The sequence below is a fragment of the Neovison vison genome, chromosome 2 (assembly GCF_020171115.1).
Source record: "Neovison vison isolate M4711 chromosome 2, ASM_NN_V1, whole genome shotgun sequence".
Classification (NCBI taxonomy): Eukaryota; Metazoa; Chordata; class Mammalia; order Carnivora; family Mustelidae; genus Neogale; species Neogale vison.
The window spans coordinates 54520097-54540456 of NC_058092.1; the positions used below are offsets into that span (position 1 = coordinate 54520097).

At 37.8% G+C, this 20360-nt stretch overlaps 1 protein-coding gene across 1 annotated transcript in view; it reads left to right on the forward strand.

The window, feature by feature from the left end:
- Nucleotides 1-20360, forward strand: part of PDE4B (phosphodiesterase 4B) — a 455114-nt gene that overhangs the window by 3754 nt on the left and 431000 nt on the right. The window contains exon 2 of the mRNA XM_044238396.1: nt 2950-3188. Within this exon, the coding sequence (XP_044094331.1) occupies nt 2950-3188 (239 nt within the window). The remainder of the gene's footprint in view (nt 1-2949; nt 3189-20360) is intronic.

Below are 20360 nucleotides of genomic sequence, written 5' to 3' on the forward strand. Positions count from 1 at the left end.
CAATAGACACACTAGAAGTCCTTGGAAATACCCAATCCCATTTCCTCACCAGGAGTTTAATCAGAATTCAAGAGTTGGAGCAAACTCCAAAAATCACTGGGAGAAACTTAACAAAAGCAAAATAAAGCAACAGCAACAAATCTGAAACTACTTAGGCACTCTTATACCTCAGCTGTGCATTTCAGTGGTCCTAACTGAGTCAGTTTTGATATGGGGCTAGGACTGAGTCCCTTTGGTATCCCCTGACCTTCCTCCCTTCAGACTCTTTCCACTTAGATGGAGGGTGTCACACTAGCTTCTCCTTTGTGATAAACTTCTGGAATTATATTGGCAAACATAACAATTTTTAAGTAAACAACTTTCCAGGAGCATGAGGATAAGCCCAAACTGGGTTGTATCCCTCGGGATTATAGAGATATAGAGTGAATTTGGGGTGGCAGGATATATTTTAAAATTTGTGATTTCTAGAAGTAGCATTCAAATTAATGTTCCTTTTCTCCAGATCTTTGATCTGGTGAGTGGTGTAGTCAGCCAGGATCATGCTAGTTAAAATAGGAATATAAGTCTAAGCTCTCAAATTCAGTAATTGAGAACTGAGTGAATTAGGTTGGTCCCTTGAAAATGTTAGCAATTTTGGGGGGAGAGCTATATAGATTATGAGTATGACTGAGAGAGCCTGAGGTAATTATGAATAACTCTACATGGGTTAATGAGTGTTTGTAAAACAATATTAATGTTCCCAGTGTTTAACTTAATTTCTAGAAAGCCACTCCATTATGTTCTTTTGTGGCAATGCACTTTCACGGGGTCTTTTAAAATGAATTCTTTCAATTCAAAGAATGACTTCAAATTTGTTAATTCAAGCCTCTTGGCAAGTCAGTGTGGGAGATATTTTGTGGTAGGTGTGATTTTGTTACTTTTCAAATAGCAAATACCAAATAAGCACCCATTTAGTTCCTCTACTACATTTAAACCTTTTTGACAATACTTCTTTTTTCTAAAAGAGAAAAATATCCAAAAACTTTATTAAGGAGACTATAGTGGTTAGTGGTTTTACTAAATGATATCCTTATTTCTATTCTCTGGTATCAAGTCTGTTGCATAGCAGGTGAACTTTATACCTAGGATTTGCTTTCCAGATAAGCAGTACTTTCTTTACATGAATATTTGGAAGTAGTCTGACTTATAATCATGAGTTCTGGCTTTCAGTTTGTTTTTGAATTTCTTCCGGAAGACTTTGTATATTCTGTTTGATTAACTTGTCTTTACGTCTTTTTTCTCAAAAGACTTACATATACTGAACTTTCCCCTCAGCTTCTTATTTGTAAAACACACACACACACACACACACACACACACCACACACACACACACACACACGCTGTCTAAGTGCTAGGCCTACAGCAGATTTAAAATGATAACCAGTTAGTAAATAGTGAAACACTGGACAGATTCCAGAATGTGTTAACCTAACTCTGGAAAATTACAGATTGTTTTGTCTTATTATCGAATTGTCATCCTACTAAATTTCAGATGAATGGTATTCTTGTCAAGCCCAAGGTAATGTGACGATATCCCATTTCAGGTAGGAAGAGTGGGGCCCCTGAAAATTGTCAGGCCTATTCATGCCCATATTTCCTTCATCAAAATGTGGTCTTGTGTGAATCAGATAAGCATAAATCACTAGAATATAGGTTTCTGTGTGAATAGATACTGGGCTTCCTTTTGCTATTGTATCCTTAAGTAGCACAGAGCAAAACTATCAGAGATTTGTTGCACAGAGCCAGCTAGAGCCTGAAACTTAAGTTGATTGTTCTTGCATGAACTAGGGTAGGGATGGGTGGAGTGGGAGACAGAGAACTTTAGCTTGTTTAAACCTTTGGAGGTCTAGTCCCAGGTTCTCCTAAGTCTTTTCTGAGACTAGCAGGAAGGACCAGTCTTTTTAGGGCCACAGAATGAATTTCAGGTGAGACACAGTGGCCTGGGGATAGGACTTCCATTATTCTGGGTTAGATAAGAGTAGAGAGTGACATTTACATCTTTTGAACTCCTTGTTGCTCTCCATGGGTATTTGCTGTGCTATGACATTTTCTATCTTTGAACTTATAGAAATGGTACCCAGGCCATGGCTCATTTGGGCCTCTCACTCCCAGCACTACCAAGAACCACAGTCATTAGGAGATTTAGGAGAAATGAGTAACTCTTACCAGTGGTTATACTACAATGTCTTTATCTTCTCACAAGTATTTCATTCTTGTCAGCATTAGGGATGTACTGAACACATGTAGCTCAGTTCAGGGCTGGATAAAGTGTGCTCTTCTTTTTCTGAGCTCTTACATAATTTTACCAAAAAAAAAAAAAAAAAAAAAAAAAGCAAAGGAAGAAAAAGAAACTTCAACTCTGAGAAGATCTTTCATGGAAACAGGGATATTCAATTATCCATTATTATCAACATCTTTCTGTCCTAAGATAAAAATATTTTTACCTTAAAACACTCAGCAAGAAAGTATATACCTTAGCTAATATAGTTTTTCCCCATGTTTCAGAATGATAACATTGATTTCCCAAATATATGTTCAATTATAAGCTTTCATTTTAGCAAGTTAAAAAAAAAAAGAGAGAGAAAGAAAGGGAAAAAAAGAAAGACAAGTTGAAAAAAGAGAAGGAAGCTAGAAAGCCCTCTAACCCACATGCTGTAACTGGTAACCTGTAATGGGGACCCTGAAAATCACCAAGAATTCTGAAATCTCAGAATTAGCCACCCTGCCCACTTCCTGTCTTTTCTCAAGGTTTTGACGTCAATATTAGATTCTGGTTGTAAGATCATGAATCTGGACTTTATGATGGATGACTTGATTATTTGGATTTTTATTTCACATCATCTGAAACATTTGAATCTCATTCTCTTTTTCTTCCCCCTCCCCCCCACTCCCACTGTGGTTCCTCCAGAATGTTAAAGATTATTTGGAATGTAGCTTGAGTAAATCCTACAGTTCTTCGAGTAACACACTTGGGATTGACCTCTGGAGAGGGAGAAGGTGTTGCTCAGGAAACTTACAGTTACCACCACTGTCCCAAAGACAGAGTGAGAGAGCGCGGACTCCCGAGGGAGATGGCATTTCCAGACCGACCACACTGCCTTTGACGACACTTCCAAGCATTGCTATTACAACTGTAAGCCAGGAGTGGTGAGTAGTTTTATAATTAAGTGTCAATTCTAAGTTTTACTTTCTGATTATTCCAACATAATTTCCTGTTACTGAAATGTTTGTTATTTGTGGACTAACTAAGGCTGTTAACATTTTGAGAATTTGTTTTCCTTTGGGTACAGTGGAGATATCTTCAGCCTGATTAAGATTGGGAAGGAGCCCATTGTGGGGGGAATGAGATACATTTTTATTAAAGTCAAGGGAAAACAAAACGACTGCCTATGATCTTTTTTTTTTTTTTTTAAAGTAACCTTCAGTGTGCATCAATATGTTTGCATTTAGAAAAGCACAATCTTAGGAGAGTACCTAAAGGAATTATATGTGTATATATGACAGGAGATATTCTTACTGCTCTGCTTCACATATAATTATTCCTAGCTTCTTCTTACTACAATATCACTTTACTAACCTCAGTTTGTGATTATGTATGAAATAAAACACTTTATTATAAATCAAAAGAGGGATGAAAATTATACTGTGAGAGACGCTTGGACTGTTTTTGCCAAGTCTATACTTGTAAAAAGAGGCAATTTTAATCTAGGGTTGAGAAGTTAATCAAGTACATACAATCTCATAACTGTAGTTAAAATTGCACTGTGATGCTACTTCAAATGTGTGCTTTATCATATATTAAATAATCAATGTTTTCTTTTTCTTTTTTTTTCTCTACGTAATTTTCAAATATCTTCCACAAATGGCTTGCTTACCTAACATGGAGTTTTATCATTAAAATGAAAAATATTTTCTCTGTATTTTATACAATTTTAAATTGTAAAAATATGGTGCCTTTTTTGTTTAAATCATTTATTAAGGAGAAGAACTAAATGTATTCACTCATTAAAATCTGATTTTTATGGTGTGCCATACATCCTTGCTACCTGCTGAGCTCTGCAGTGTGGATGAGTAGCCCAATATATACCAACTGAATAATGCAGGGCATTTTTTAGTTGGTGGTTTTCAAATACACTCAGCATTAGATCACTGAGACTCTAACTATTCTAGTTATTGGCATGAAATGGTTCATCAGACAGTCTGGATGTGATAGAGAAGTGTGGTAACACATTGTAGGGAGAATGGGTTAAAAACCTGAGAAGCCCTGACTTCTTCTCTTGAGCTGAATTAACATTAGAATAGTCATAGCCAATCACTGGGAACTAAAATGGGCATGTCACTCCCAGATTGCTTACTCAATTGCATAGCTTCTGTAATTAGTCTTGGTTATGCTTCTGCAGAATTGCAGATTTGGAGTTGTAAAGAATTCCACAGATTTATTTTTCAGCAAGTTGGCACTGGTACAGTTGTACCAGTTGTTACAATATTGAAATGCTTTCATACCAGTTGGTGAATGTATGCTTTCCTGAGTTCTCTGATTGCCCCTTGTACCATCCCAGACTCTTTCCCAGAAGTAAATTGCTCACAATCCAGCAACTAAAGAAGTGATGACTGGTATGGGGTTTGGGGGGTGTTCTGGTTTTGGCCGGTCTAAATTCTTTAGAATAACAATCTGGATAAAATGTACCTTGCAAATTTTGAGTTTATTTAACTCAAGGACACCTTGAGAGCTGTGGCAATTGTCCTTCCTATAGAAGTATCAGATCCCGACTGACTTTTGGGACCTGCTTGTCTATCTCTCTCAGTTGGGGGTATTATTCTGTACAGAGACAGTAATGACACTCAGCTCATGGGCTATTGTGAAGGTTAAATATAGTAATCTCTATAAGGTACCTATATTACTAAAAAGCACATGTCAAGTTATCAACAAATAGTTTCTCTTCTCTTGAACATTATCCGGTAAAGCCTTTCGAAAACTAGAAACCATGTCTCAAGTATCAGTGGCCTCATGCTGGGTGTCCATAGTTCAAATTGAAATGGAGGGTTTAGCCATTATCCAGAGAGTTTATGTTGTGCCATTGGTAATACTACATGTTAGTAATTCATTCATAACATGTTTTTCATTTCAATTACCTGGATTCTTCTTAATATATGAAAGAGTATCAGTCATTGATTCTACATTTATTTTTAAATATAGGTAACTAAAAGCATTTCTATATATTCCTTAAAAATGCTGTCTCTGGAGTATTGAGAGCTGTAGACTGATAGAATTGCTGGCTGAGGAATCTGACTGAAAGACATTTGATTAGAAGTGGGGAAGTAGAGCTCCGACTGTCATTATTGCCATCAACTTGATGCAAGAAAACAGATGTAAAAGATACAGCCTATGACCATATGTGAGAAAGAATGATACTAACCACTTAAGAGTACTGAGAATATAGAATCAACCCCCTTGTCTAACCCAGGGGGGTGAGCAAACTTTCTGTGAAAGGCCAAAGAGTAAATATGTTGGGCTTTGTGGGCTTTGCAGTCTCTGTCCTGAGTATTCAACCCTGCTGCGGTAGTGTGAAAGTCGCTGTAGATAATGCATAATAAATAAATGTATCTGTGTCCCAGTAACACTTTATTTACATGTATAGGTAGTGGGCTAGATTTGGGGGGCCAGTCAGTTTGGCAACTCCTGATCTAGACTAAAAAATATCTCTGGGACATGACTCCTGCTCTGATAATTGCTTTGACAGTGACAATTGGGTGAAACTGATCTTGAGTTCCTGGTTGGTGTGGTAAATGAGCCATAGGTATAGGGCTGTGTGCTATAGATGAGATTTTTTAAAGCTAGGGAAGGACTTTGAGTGAGTGCAATTGAAAGGTGGTGCCCAGTGTATAGAAGGATAAACAGAAAACCACTACTATAAATTTAGCCCTTGTTTGGGGAGAGTACGTTAATGACAGGAGCTGGCCATCATTGCATAGAATATAAGAAGAGTGATTTAAATTACCACAGAGAAAGAATGAGTTAGAAAGGACTTGTGTCTAGCTGGGTAGACATCCTTCCTTTTACTTATTGGGTAAGTTTCAGTCTTCCACAGAAACTCAAATGAATAAACAGTGGAGAGATAGTACCTACTTTTTTAAGAATTGTGAAGACAATTAAAGATAATGTGTACAATGCGTAGAACATAGTAACCAGCGCTTGGTGATTATTTTGATGTTGTTCCATTATTATTGTTGATGTTATTGTTATATGTAGACTGAGCTGCCAGAATCATTCATTTTCTACTGTTGGGAATTCTGGGGGAACTTTGCCACCTGAGTTATTGGAAACAATTTAGAAATAGGATGAAAAAAGAAGTCAGATATGTAAACAAGGTGCTATGTTAATTACTAATAAAGTTGATGTCAGAATATATAATCTGTGTGTGTGGGCAAGTGTTCTTCTGAACACCACAATTACACAGACTTACCACCCAGTAACAGGAGATGCTGGACCTGAGCAGCCTCACCTTCAGAGGGAGAACCTCACCCTGTAAAACTTGTAGCAGGGAAGATCTGTAGAAATCGTGCTCATGTGAGGAAGTAGAGGGGAAGGACTGAGTTGTGCTTGCCCATGTTTTCCTTCTGGGAACACCAACACAGAGTAAAGTATGCCCTCCCCCTGAGGAAGACTGAGCTAAAAGGAAGCTGGGACTGTTAAACTGGTGGCATTCCTAACACTTGGAAGGCACATGAAAGAATGGGAAAAACATACTCTTCTCTGCCATTTCCCCAGTTGTCTTCCTCTTCCTCTTAATTCTGGGATCACATCAGGGATGTGACTGTTCTTTAGAGGGACAGAGCAGGAGAAGATCATTAGGACGGTGTGACTGCCATCTTTGTGAGCTTGTTTCTCCAATATCAATCGCTGCTTGAGCATGTAAAGATGAATCTGAAACTGAAGCTTCTTGCCCTTGTAAATTAAAGCTCAAGGAAGTTAAGGCCTCGGATTTATTCACCTCACCTTTTAAATTTTCTCACTTTATTAGGTATTTTTCAGTTTTTTGTAGGGTGATGTCTTCTAACCAGCATCAGCCTAAGTCATGTTTCACTGTAAAGGCTGTAGTTTTCCTTGGTCCCATATAAGTTGAATTAGTCTAGTGCCGTATCTCTAGTGTCTTCATGTTTTAAATAGTTAAAGGACTTTATTAATTGCCACATTTATCAAAGTGATGTCACTACAGCCAGATTTAGGAAATAAGCCAATATTCAGTCTTGCAAGTCAAGAGTTAACTTTATAATTTTAATTTTCCTCCATGGGGATCTTAGAATACTTTTCCTCCTAGCCAGCCCTTCCCTGTGTCCAGTTTGTTTTCATATATTTTAATTATCTCTATTTTTTTAACCCCACAGTACACCCGCATTATTTTTGTATTTAGTCTTTGATTTAGATTTAGATGTTTAGCAGTATCTCTGTTTTTAGTTCCTTTTTGTATCTTAGACCCCCTGGGATCACTTGCTTTTTTGTTTGAGTCAGTCCTCTGGGATTCATGCTCATTTTTTATTTGCCTGAAAATGTCTTTATTTTGCTCTCATTCTTGAAAGCATCCTTTTTGTTTTTCATTGTATGCAGTTACTTTATTTCAACACTTTGTAACTATTTTCCCTTGTCTTTTGGCTTTATTGCTATTCTTGGGAAATTGGCTGTAAATCTAATTGTTGCTCATATAAATAATCTGCCTTTTGTTTGTTTCTGAATTTCTGAAGTCCAACTTTGATGTGTCTATGGGTGGGTTTTGTTTTATTTATCTTATATGGGATTTATTGGACTTCTTGAACATGTAAATTGATGTCACTCTCATGATATCTGGAATATACTTTTCCATTATCTTTTCAAATATTTCCTGTGCGAACCTCTGTCTCCTCTGCTTTTGGACTTCTGATTAAATCTACTTCGCATCTACTTCTTTATTTTCCATTTTTGGCAATCTCTTCGATTTCTTAAAAAATTATTTTGTTTTTCTGGACTATATTTTTTAAATTGCCCTCCAGTTTGCTAATTCACTTTTCAACTATGTCTAATTTGCTGTTAAGCCTGTTGCATTTTTTTCAATTTTGGTTACTATATTTTTTTATTTTCAGAGTTTGCATTTATATTGATTCACTTTTTTTTTTTTTTAAGAAACTTTATTTATTTATTTGACAGAGAGAGAGATCACAAGTAGGCAGAGAGGCAGGCAGAAAGAGGGGGAGGCAGGCTCCTTGCTGAGTAGGGAGCCTGATACAGGGCTTGATCCCAGAACCCTGAGACCATGACCCAAGCTGAAGGCAGAGGTTTAACCCACTGAGCCACCCAGGTACCCCTGTATTGATTTACTTTTTAAATATGTTAGATAATTTTATGTAGTTTTCTATTCTGTATATGTATTGGTTATCTATTGCTGCATAATCAATAACCTCCAAAACTTAGTAAATTAAAGTAACAAATATTTATTATCTCACGTTTTCTGTGGATCAGGAATCTACTTGTTGCTTAGCTGGGTGCCTCTGATTCAGCCTCTCACAAGGCTGGAATCAAGTTACTGGCCAATGTTGTAATCATTTTGAGGCTTGACTGGGTGGGTGGGATCTGCTTCCATGCTCAGTTATTGATAGGTTCAGGTCCTTATTGCCTGTTGACTGAAAATACCAGTTTCTTGCCATGTGCACCTCTCCATAGGCTTACTTATAACATGATAATTTGCTTCTTCCAGAGCAAGAACTTTGAGAGAGAGTGATAGACCAATAGGAGGTGAGCAAGATAGAAGTCAAAATCTTTTTACAACTTAATCTTGTAAGTGATATCCCATCACTTTTACATATTATGTTCATTAGGTCTAGCCCACACACAAAAGGAGGGATTGTACAAGGGCATGAACACAAGGAGGAGCACAAATTGGGGATCAATTTAAAGGCTGCCTACTCCATTGCAGAAATTTTCAAACTTTTAAAAATTTCTTCATATATAGTAAGAATAATTATTTTGCTCCTTTGCTCATTTAGATATCTGAAATTTCCATAGGTCTTTTTTCTATTATCTGTGTTTTCTGATGGTTCTTTTTCATACTTAAAAAAAAAAAAACACCAAAACACCCTCTTTATCAGGCTATACCCTTATCTATCTATCTATATCTATATTTATATATCTATATCTATCTATCTATCTAATACTCAAAACAAACACATAACTAGCACCCAAATCAAGAAACTGAATTTTACTAGCACTGCAGAAGCTGGCTTCTTTCTAGTCACTAACTTCTTACTTCTAACAACATTGGTTAGTAATGATTTGTTCTTTATATAAATGACACAGCACAATATATACTCATTTGGGTCTGGTTTCTTTCCCTCAATGTTAGGTTCACAAAATGTGCTTGATTTTTTTCTTTATTGTGTGCTGCTCATTGTCATTGAAACATTATTTGTAGGGAGTTTAAAACAGAAAAGGAAGGTGTGCTCAACTATAGAGAATATATTTGATTCTACCAGGTCTACAGAGTCACTGGGGCATTTCTAGAGTGATTTGAGTTTGTTGGTTTGTTTGTTTCTTTCAATCATCCATGCTGATGGTCATAACCTATTAAGGTCATTCCCCCTCGGCTTTGGTGTTTTTTGTTTTTGTTTTTGTTTTTTTCTGTTTTACATTGACTCTGAGCAAATACCTCTGTGAAGTTCCAGTTTAACTGGGGAAGACTCTCGTTTTGGACTCCCCATCATAGGCCTGTCTGAGCTTTGACTGAAGTGCCTCATGATCCTCAAGGCTCATTATCATGTAGCTCTGGTGAGATACTTCCCTTTAGATTTTGGCTTGCTATTTCCTTACTAACTGATCACTTTGATGATATTAAGGAGGTAAATAGGTACTTATCTTTTGTTTTAAAGCAAAGGGTTAGTTCAAATGATTTAGTTCACTATTAGCAGAAACCCTTCATAGCTTCATGCTATGGATTTCTTAGCCTCCTTCATCCCACATTTGTTTCATCTCTGAGATTTCCTTCAGTGTAATCTTGAATGGAAGCTTTTTTTCATATTTCTTAAGGCTGTGCTCCAGGGGCTAATGAGGCCCCATTTCTTTGACTTAGGCTCCTGAAGACAGTCTTTCCTCAGGTTATTAGTATTTTTTTAAAATTTTATTTATTTATTTGACAAAGAGAGAAAGATTACAAGTAGGCAGAGAGGCAGGCAGGGCAGGGTCGGGCCGAGCAGAGAGCCCGATGCGGGGCTCGATCCCAGGACCCTGAGATCATGACCCGAGCTGAAGGCAGTGGCTTAATCCATTGAGCCACATCCATGCACCCCAGATATTAGTATTCTTGAGGGAAATATAAGCAATAGGATATCCAAAGAGATATATTATAGGAATTGGTTCATGCATCATGGAGACCAAAAAGTTCCATAATCTGTCATCTGCAAGTTGGAGAACTAGAAAGCCAGTAGTGTAATTCAGTCCAAGTCCAAAGGTCTGAGGAAAGGAGAGCTGTTGTTTTAAGTTCTAGTACAAGTCTAAAGGCTCAAGAATGGGGGTGAACTAGTCCTAGTTCCAGTCTAAAGACCTAAGCATGAAGAGCACTGATGTCCAAGGGCAGGAGGAAATGGATGTCCCAAGCAAAGAACAAATTTTCCTTCCTTCAAATTTTTGTTCTATCAGTCCCTCAAATGATTGGACAGGGCCCACCTGCATTGGTGAGAGTGACCTTCTTTATTCAGTCTACGAATTCAAATGGTAATCATTTCCAGGAACACTTTCACAAACACTTTCAGAAATATGTTTTACCAGCTTTCTGAGCATCCCTTAGTCTAGTCAAGTGGACACATAAAATTAGCCATCACACCTTAGTATCTGAATGTTCTTGACTTTGAGTAATAATGTTTCTTATTTTCTATAAGAGACATTAACGTTTCTACTGTTTCATGTCCCTTTCATAAAAGACCATCTGAGTTTATAATTGTCTAATCTGATTCTTATCTTAGTATCTTCTTTCCTTTAGTGCATATATACTGGAATTACTTTTTGAATTTTCTCTTTGTTATTTGTTATTTAACATAGCCCTGAATCATTGAGTTCTGGATTTGATAAAGGCATCCATTGTAGAAATAAATTTTTATTTATCTATGTCTTTCAGACTGTTTGATTCTACCCAGGAGATTTTTTTTTTTTTTCCCCATCCAGGTCTGGACTATATTACTGTACAATTGGGTTCTTTTATAATATGTGTCATCTTTGCTCTGCTTTTCTTCCAAGTCTAAGTTCCATAATTTTGCAGGGGGGGGCGTGGAAATGGGGGATATTATCTCTCAGGGCACAGGAAAAATCTGAAGGTCTGTCTGCAATTAATTGTATCACCTGAAAGCCCACCTAGTAATTATTTTAATATTTTTCAAATTTATGGTCTTTGGTGAATCTACATGAATTCAAGATTTCTCTCTACACAGTTTTCTTCTTAGTCCTTAATGTAGATTGAATTCAGAAATTCAGTCTAATGCTGCGTGCATAGGCTTGGTATCAGCAGTAGAACCTTACAAGAGCTATGTAAACGTGAAGAGCTCACCTGCATTGTGAATATTGCAGAAATATTGAATGCTAGCAAATGGCAGGCAAATACTTTTTTCCCCTTTTGCCAAACCTTTGCCTCAGTTTATACCTGTTTACAAAACACTGTTTGAGTCAGGATGAAGTCGGATCAGCCTCTACCAAAGGTTTACATCTTTGCTGAGGGCAGATTGCTAAGCTCTCATGACCAGCATCTGACCAAGGCCTTCAAAGTCTTCATGTGTTTGCTTGGACTTCATTTTCTTAAGACTTAACAATTGCAGGGGCACCTGGGTGGCTCAGTGGGTTAAGCCTCTACCTTCCGCTCAGGTCATGATCTCAGGGTCTTGGGATCGAGCCCTACATCGGGCTCTCTGCTCAGCTGGGAGCCTGCTTCCCTCTCTCTGCCTGCCTGCTTGTGATCTTTCACTTTTTCTCTGTCAAATAAATAAATAAAATCTTAAAAAAAAAAAAAAAAAGACTTAACAGTTGCAGCCCTAACTCTTGTGACAAAACAAAAGAAAACAACACAAGAGACTTTCCTCAGGTCTGTCTAGTTGCTATGTTCTGAATTCTGTTTGAGATTAGAATATAAAAAGGAATAAGGTAGCTTCTAGTTTCATCACGACTATATAAAAAGCTTAGAAGTCATCATTCACATCTTTACAATAAGAAAAACTCTGAACAAACTGAGAATCAACAATTTTGTTAGATCCAACAGAGCATTGAGGTCACAAAACCAAACACCATTTCAAATTCTAGAGAGATACAGGTAAATCCAGAGAGTCATAGCTGAGATCTGTCCCCATGGAGCAGAAGCCACTGGAGTCATACACTGGTGGGGAAACTTAAATGGTAATTGTAAGGGAATGCTTAAAGCTACGTGTGGACTGGCAAGAGAATGAGGAACTCATGGATGTTACACTGTTAGGGGGCTTTACATCCTATAACCCTAACAATTTCCTATGGTAAAGAGCTAAGATAGGACTCCCTTTGGCTCTGGCATAGGGAGAAGAAAAGTAACCATTGTGAAATACGCCTAAAGTGTTTTCCAGAACATCCTACTCTTCAAGGGAAATTACTTTACTGGAGCCATATCCTGCCGAGAAGGAGGACATTTTTCCCACCTCATGTCCTTTAGCCTGTCTATCTTATGTATGGGGAAAAGCTAAGAAATACTTATGACATAGGTCCACTGCAAGCGTGATGTTTAATCAAACAATTATGGAGGGCTTCCTCTCTGCAACCACTTACCACCACACCAACATTCCTTCAAGATAGTAAGAGTGGATTACGGCTTAAAAAGCTGCAAGTAACAGGACTTGACTAAGGAGTAGTTCTTACCGGAGCTCATAGGAAAGTAAGGAAGACCAAAAGAAAGACACTAGAGAAACTGGAAGTCTCTAACATTTATGGTTGCAATACACATTGAACATAGTCTAAACTCTGCTCAGATTAATACAAGGCCTTTACATTAAAGACCTGCATGTTTCAGTTTCTGTTCACTGATATGTCATGTTTGGCTTTTAATGACAACAGCAAACTTATAAGATACACTAAAAGCATGAAAAAATAGTTTGAAGGGACAATGTAAGAATCAGAATGAAGCCCAGATATGACACAGATATTAGAATTATCAGAAAGGAGATTTAAAGTGACTGTTGGAGGGGCACCTGGGTAGCTCAGCTGGTTAAGAATCCAACTCTCAATTTTGGCTCAGGTCATGATTTCAGGGTCATGAGATTGAGCCCAGTGTCAGGCTCTGACCTGGGCATGGAACCTGCTTAAGCGTCTCCCTCTCCCTGTGCTCCCCCAGCCAAATAAATAAATAAAGTGACTGTTGGATATAATAAGGTCTCTAATAGGAAAAGTAAACAACAATCAAGAGGTGACTAGTATAAAGCAGAGAAATGGAAACTCTAAGACAAAATCAAAAGGAAATGCTAGAAATAATAATCTCTACAACAGAAATGAAGAATTTCTTAAATGAGCTCATTAGTAGACTGGATAAAGCTGAAGAAAGGATCACTGAACTTGAAAATAAAAACTTTGCAAGCTGAAGTGTAAAGAGAAAAACAAAAACAATAAAATACCCCTACCAAAACCATACAAACAACAGAACATCCAAAAATCAGAGATAATTTTCAAAGGTATCACATAAGCATATTCGGAATATGAGAAGTGAAGAACTAACAGAGGAGAAGTAAATATGTAAGTAATGGCCAAGAATTTTCTAAAATTGATGACAGATACTCAATCATAGATATAAGAAGTTAGAGAAAGTCAATAAAGATAAATACTCAAAAATCTATACCTGGGCATATCATATTCAAACTACAGAAAACCCCAAACAAAGATAAAATCTTGAAAGAAGCCAACGAATAAAAAATGTATATAGAGAAAGATAAGCAAGAAGCAAACTTTGTTAGAAATTATGAAAACAAGAAGAGTGTAAGATTTTGAAAGAAAGCTTCCACTAACCCAGAATTCTATAACCAGCAAAATTATCCTTCAAAAGTGAAGAAGAAATAAAGACTTCTTTGTACAAACAAAGCCTAAGGGAATTTATTGTCAATACTCCTGCCCCAAAAGAAATGATAATAGAAGTTCTTTGGGGCACCTGGGTGTCTCAGTAGGCTAAGCCTCTGCCTTTGGCTCAGGTCATGATCTTGGGGTCCTGAGATCGAGCCGCACATCAGGCTCTCTGCTTGCTTCCCCCTCTCTCTCTGCCTGCCTCTTTGCCTGCTTGTGCTCTCTCTCTCTCTCTGTCAAAAAAAAAAAAAGTTCTTTGGTGAGAAGGAAAATTATATATGGCATAAACTTGGATCTCCATAAAGGAAGGAAGAATGTAAGAGAAGAAATAAATGAGGGTAAAATAACATTTTAAAAAAAGATTTTATTTGTTTATTTGACAGAGATCACAAGTAGGCAGAGAAGCAGGCAGAGAGAGGAGGAAGCAGGCTCCCTACTGAGCAGAGAGCCTGATGTGGGGCTCGAACCCAGGACCCTGGGATCATGACCTGAGCCGAAGGCAGAGGCTTTAACCCACAGAGCCACCCAGGCACCCCTAAAATAACATTTTTTTTTAAATTTATTTGACAAAGATCTCAAGAAGGCAGAGAGGCAGACAGAGAGAGCGGAGGAAGCAGGCTCCCCGCTGAGCAGAGAGCCCGATGTGGGGCTCGATCCCAGGACCCTGGGATCATGACCCGAGCCAAAGGCAGAGGGTTTAACCCACTCAGCCACCCAGGAGCCCCTAAAATAACATTTTTAAAAAGATTTTATGTATTTATTAGAGAGAGAGAGAGAGATTGAGAGAGAGATTGTGTGAGCACCAGCTGGTGTATGGGCAGAGGGACAGGGAGAAGCAGACTCCTTGTGGAGCCAGAGGCAGGGCCCAATCCCAGGACCCTGAGACCACGACCTGCGCCGAAGTCAGATTCTTAACTGACTGAGCCACCCAAGGGCCCCAACATTAATTTTTTATACTAATCTCAACTCTATAAAACCTAACTGTTTGTTTAAAGTAACAGTAGTAAGAATGTGTTGGGGAATGATACTATATGGATAAGTAAAAACAAATGATACCAATGTCATCATGGGCAGGAAGGAGTAATTGGGGCTATTTTGTTTCAAAGTACCAGCCCTGCAGAGCAAGGCTGGTTTAGATTTCTCAAAAATGTATATTGACAACTCTAGAGAAACTACTGCATTAAAAAAAAATAAGTAAAATTGATATGCTGACAGAGGAGAAACAAGGAATCATATAAAATGGTCCATTAGAACCCGAGAGGGCAGAAAAAGGAGAGGATGACAAATAAAAGCAATGAGTAAAAAAAAAAAAAAAAAAGCAAACAAAAAACAGCTATAAATATCAATATCACCCTTTCAGTAAATGATAGAACAAACTGGCAGAGAAATCATTACAGATGTATTTGATGTGAACAGCACTATCAATCAGCTTGATTTAATTGAAATTTTGTGGAATACTGCATCCAACAACAGAATGCACATTCTTCACAATCTCATGTTGAATAGTAATCAAGATACATCTATTCTGAACTGTGACACATACCTTAACAAATTTAAAAGAATGAAAGTCATACAAAAAATGTTCTCAGACCGTAATAGAATGAAACAAGAAATCAGTAACAGATAGTTGAAAAAAAAAACCCCAAAATTTGGAAATTAGACAACACAATTCTAAATCTCAGATCAAAGAGAAATCTCAAGATAAAGTTAATGATATTTTGAACTAAGTGAAAGTAAAAATATAATTTATCCTATTTTGTGGGATGTAGTAAAAGCAGTGCTTGGAGGGAAATTTATAGTGTTATGTATATACTTGACAAAAACAAAGAGGTAAAATCAGTGAGGCTTCTGTCTCAGGAAACCAGACAGAAAAGGAGCAATTTAAGACTAAAGCAAGCAGAAGAAAATTAATAATAAAAATTAGAGCAGAAAGCAATGCAACTGAAAACCAGGAAACAATGGAGGACATTAGAAGGATTGAAAAATAGTTCTTTGAAAAGATCAGTAAATTGATAAACCTTTCTTCAGGCTAACCAAGAAAAATAAGAAAACACACATATGACCACTTTTAGAAATGATAGAGAAATACTTACTGTTGATCCCATAGAGATTGAAAGAATAATAAAGGAACACTGTGAACAAGTCTTTTCCTACATCTTGAAAATTTAGATAAAATGGATTAATTTCTTGAAAGACACAAAGTACAAAAACTCACTGGGGGGAAATAGGTATCATGAATAGGCCTATATTCATTAAAGACATTGATTAGAAAATTCGTAACCTACTAAAAAAGAGAGCTCTGGGTCTCGATGGTTTCATTGATGAATTTTAACAGACACTGAAGGAAGAAATGGTACCAAATCTTTACGATCTATGCCAGAAAACTGAAGTAGATAGAACACATCTTAACTCATTCCATGAGGCCAGTTTTACCCTAATAACTAAACCAAAAACATTACAAGAAAGAAAAATTACAGATCAGTATCTCCCATGAACATAGATATGGAAATCCTCAAAGAAATTAGCAAGTAAAATTCAGCAACATATAGAAAGAATTATATATCAAAGCCAACTGGGATTTATTCCAGGTATGCAACTTTGGGGTAGGATGGTGGGAATCGGTGATGAGTTGAATATGGATTGGGGGCAAGGAAGAGAGGCTGTGGACACACAGCAGTTTCTAGCTTGTTCAGCTGGGTGAATGCTAATGCCATGAACAAGGACAAAAAAGTGGGGATGGGGAGGATAAGCTATGAAGTGAAGGATGTGGGTTTAGTTTTGAATGGAGTGAGTTTAAAGTACTCTAGACATGTACTAAGTGGACATTGTCTGGGAACCGTTCAAGATGTGTGTCTGTCCTATAGTTTGGAGATCATAAATGTACAAGTGGTAATGAAGTATGAAGAGATTAATTAACATCAATTCCACCTTCAACTGGGAATATTTAGCCTCGAGGCATCATCATCACCATCATCATCATCATCATGATATAGCCCCAAGGAAATAAGGGTGAAGGAAGGAAGGAAGATCCAGGGAGCAGGCAGAAAATGAATAACCAGAGAAATAGGAAGAGAACTAGAATAGAGAATTGTTGTCAAAGACACAAAGACACAAAGACACAGAACTTAGCCATTGGGAAGTTTTCGATTATCAAAGACAGAAGTTGCACAGAGTATGAGTCAGATGAGTACTGAGCAAAGTCCATCTGATACTTCAACTGAATGGACACGGGCAACACTAATGAGAGCAGTACTAGTGGAGTTCAAGTCAGAATACAGTGGATTTAAGGATGAACTGGGAGGCAAGGGGCAGAGAGGCATATACAACAATGCAGTGGTAATGTGGTTCTACTGGGTAGATACATAGGTTCCTTTGTATATTGGATGTTACGTTGAAAGTGATACTAGGGGACAGATTACAACTTTAAAACACAAATTAGAACTGAGGATGAAAGAATAGCAATGAGATATTACTCTCAAGTTTTTCATTAGTGAAAGGAAAGAGTAAGAATGAAAGCTGATTGGAGTAGACTTGATGAAGGAGAAGGCTATAATGTGGAGACTTACCTATGCTGAATGGAAGGAACCAGTAGAGAAGACATCAAAGATAAGAGAGATGGGCAATGGTTGATACAAAATATGCTCAGGGGAATACGGCACCCCCCCAAAGGAGATAAACTTTAGATAAGATTAGAAATCTCTTCTTTTGAGATGTGTAAATCCAAGGTAGAGAAGAATGAATATATTGGAAGAGACAAGGAGAGAAGTAAAAGAAACTCATTTCCAAAGTTGTCACCGTCACTGGTTGTCAGATAGTAGAGTGCATCAGAATTCCCAGAAAGGCTTATTGAAAACCAGATTGCTGGACCCCACCCTAGAACTGAGAGGTCTGGGTTAGGGCTGAGAATATGTAGCTCTTACATGCTCCCAGATGAAATTTATGGAACCAACTTGAGGACCACATTTTGAGAATTCAATTTTCTCAGTGTAGTAGGAGGTTAGTACATCTGCTGAGAATAAGAGGAAGTGGACTTTCCACTTTCCTTTCAGCCAAAGGTATACATTGCTGCAGATCACCAAGCATGAGTTTTTATCTGGGGGCATTTCTTTTTTCTGTGCCAAGCCAACTGACCTGTGGTGGAATTCAACTCCCAGTTATTAGCTAACAGTACTGCTCTTAGAATGCTTACGTCTTAATGATGCAATAGAAATATTGTCAGGTATCAGGTGCATTTTCAGTTGGGTAGGAAGAAGCTCAGAGATTAAAAAAAAAAAAAGACAGGGAACCTTGTTTTAGGGTTTTCCTCATGGTAAACTTTTTCTTAAGAAACAGTCTGGCTTCTCCTGTGTTATTCGTTCAAAGAAGTTTGTAAGTATCAGTTTGCACCTCTCCCTTCTCCCCTTGCCTGAAGGCTGTGCTTTGCTTCTTGAAATGTTTCAGCTGTGAACAGGATGATTCTATTGGGGTGTCTTTAAATGAGATGTGATGTCCTCCATGTTCACTGTCCCAACTTTTACCTCCTTTGGGGAGAGCGGTGACTGTTTCCCTGTTGTTAGGTGGAGGGCTAGAAGCAATTTCAACTGTTCTCACTATTACAGAGGGGTAACTGGTCAGTCAGCGGGGGGTGGTGACTCAGAAACAGGGGATGTGCTTTATTGCTCCTACAGTGTGTCATAAGTTTACAGTCTGATGAGGTTTTCAATAAAAATATTTTACACTTTTGAGCTGCCTCTCAGCTACAGATCCTAAAGCCCTGTTTTAGAGATCAAAATACCCACAGATGCTATGAGCAAATGCCATAGATTCAACAAAAGCTGGCGAGAGGATGGGAAATTGATGACACACACATCTGTGTAGCTCCCACCAGGCTTTACCACCCACTGACATTTTTTGGCTACGGACATACTGTTTGTGACTTGTGTCTTGAGCACTGCTATCTACGAGTCAGCAATTCACAAACACCCCCTATCCTAGGGTCCCCATCTCAGGTATGTGAGATTATGGACGATGATATTTAAAATCCAGTGTTATCCCTGCCAGTCATCATTGCTTATATATCCTGTTATCAGATCAAAATTCTACTGGAATATAGGAAGTGTGGGTTTTATGTAGAAAGTACTTGGGATGATAGGCTCTAGCCTGTATGAGTATGATAATTGCTGTAATACAGAGTATAGATAATATTCTCACTATCATACATTAGAGTATAAAATATCCTTTCTATCTTTTTTATTTAGATTTAATTGCACAACAGCCCTGTGAGGTGGGGTTTATTTCTGAAGGTAAAACAAAAACAAATAAAGAGACTTCAAATAAAGTACAGTCATTGGAAGAAAGAGTTTCATACTACAGAAATTATTTATTTATTTATTTATTTATTTATTTTGAATTTATTTTTTATTTATTTTCAGCATAACAGTATTCATTATTTTTGCACCACACCCAGTTCTCCATGCAATCTGTGCCCTCTATAATACCCACCACCTGGTACCCCGACCTCTCACCGCCCCTCCCCGCCCCTCCCCGCCCCTTCACAACCCTCAGATTGTTTTTCAGAGTCCATAGTCTCTCATGGTTCACTTCCTCTTCCAATTTCCCCCAACTCCCTTCTCTTCTCTATCTCCCCATGTCCTCCATGCTATTTGTTATGCTCCACAAAAATAATTTATTTTTGATGTTTGATGGCTGATAGCTTTCAGTTCCCCAGCCCTCCCCTTTGCCTCACACATAGGAAAGAGAGAGAAAAAAAAAAAATATGCACCCACCCCCTTAATCATAATAATTCCCTAAGCCACTTTCCACCTCCCTCTCAACTTTGTTTCACTTTTACATAGAATCTGAGCTCTTCTCCTTAGGGAATCCTTTTGCTCTCTGCTCTGTGAATAGTAAATGTTATTTCATAGTTGTTACTCCTTACATGTCATTCATCCTGACACCCATAAATTCCTGGGCAGGAGCAGCCCAGCATCCAGCACTGGATGCTAGGTGCCAGGAGAGTTCTGGATAAGGTAATGGTGCTCCTTCAACCATGTGGTCATTGCAGACAGCAACAAGAAAGTTTTGTGCTTAACTCCTGGCTAAGAACTGAAAGATGAACAAGACATTATCTCTGTTCTTCCCTTCAGTAGTAACAGCCCATAGAAGAGGAAGACATTAAATTTTAAAAAATCACAAAATAATGTCATTGGTAGTATGTGCAAGATATTGTGGGGATGCAGAAGAGTGAATGGATATTCCTCACCGTT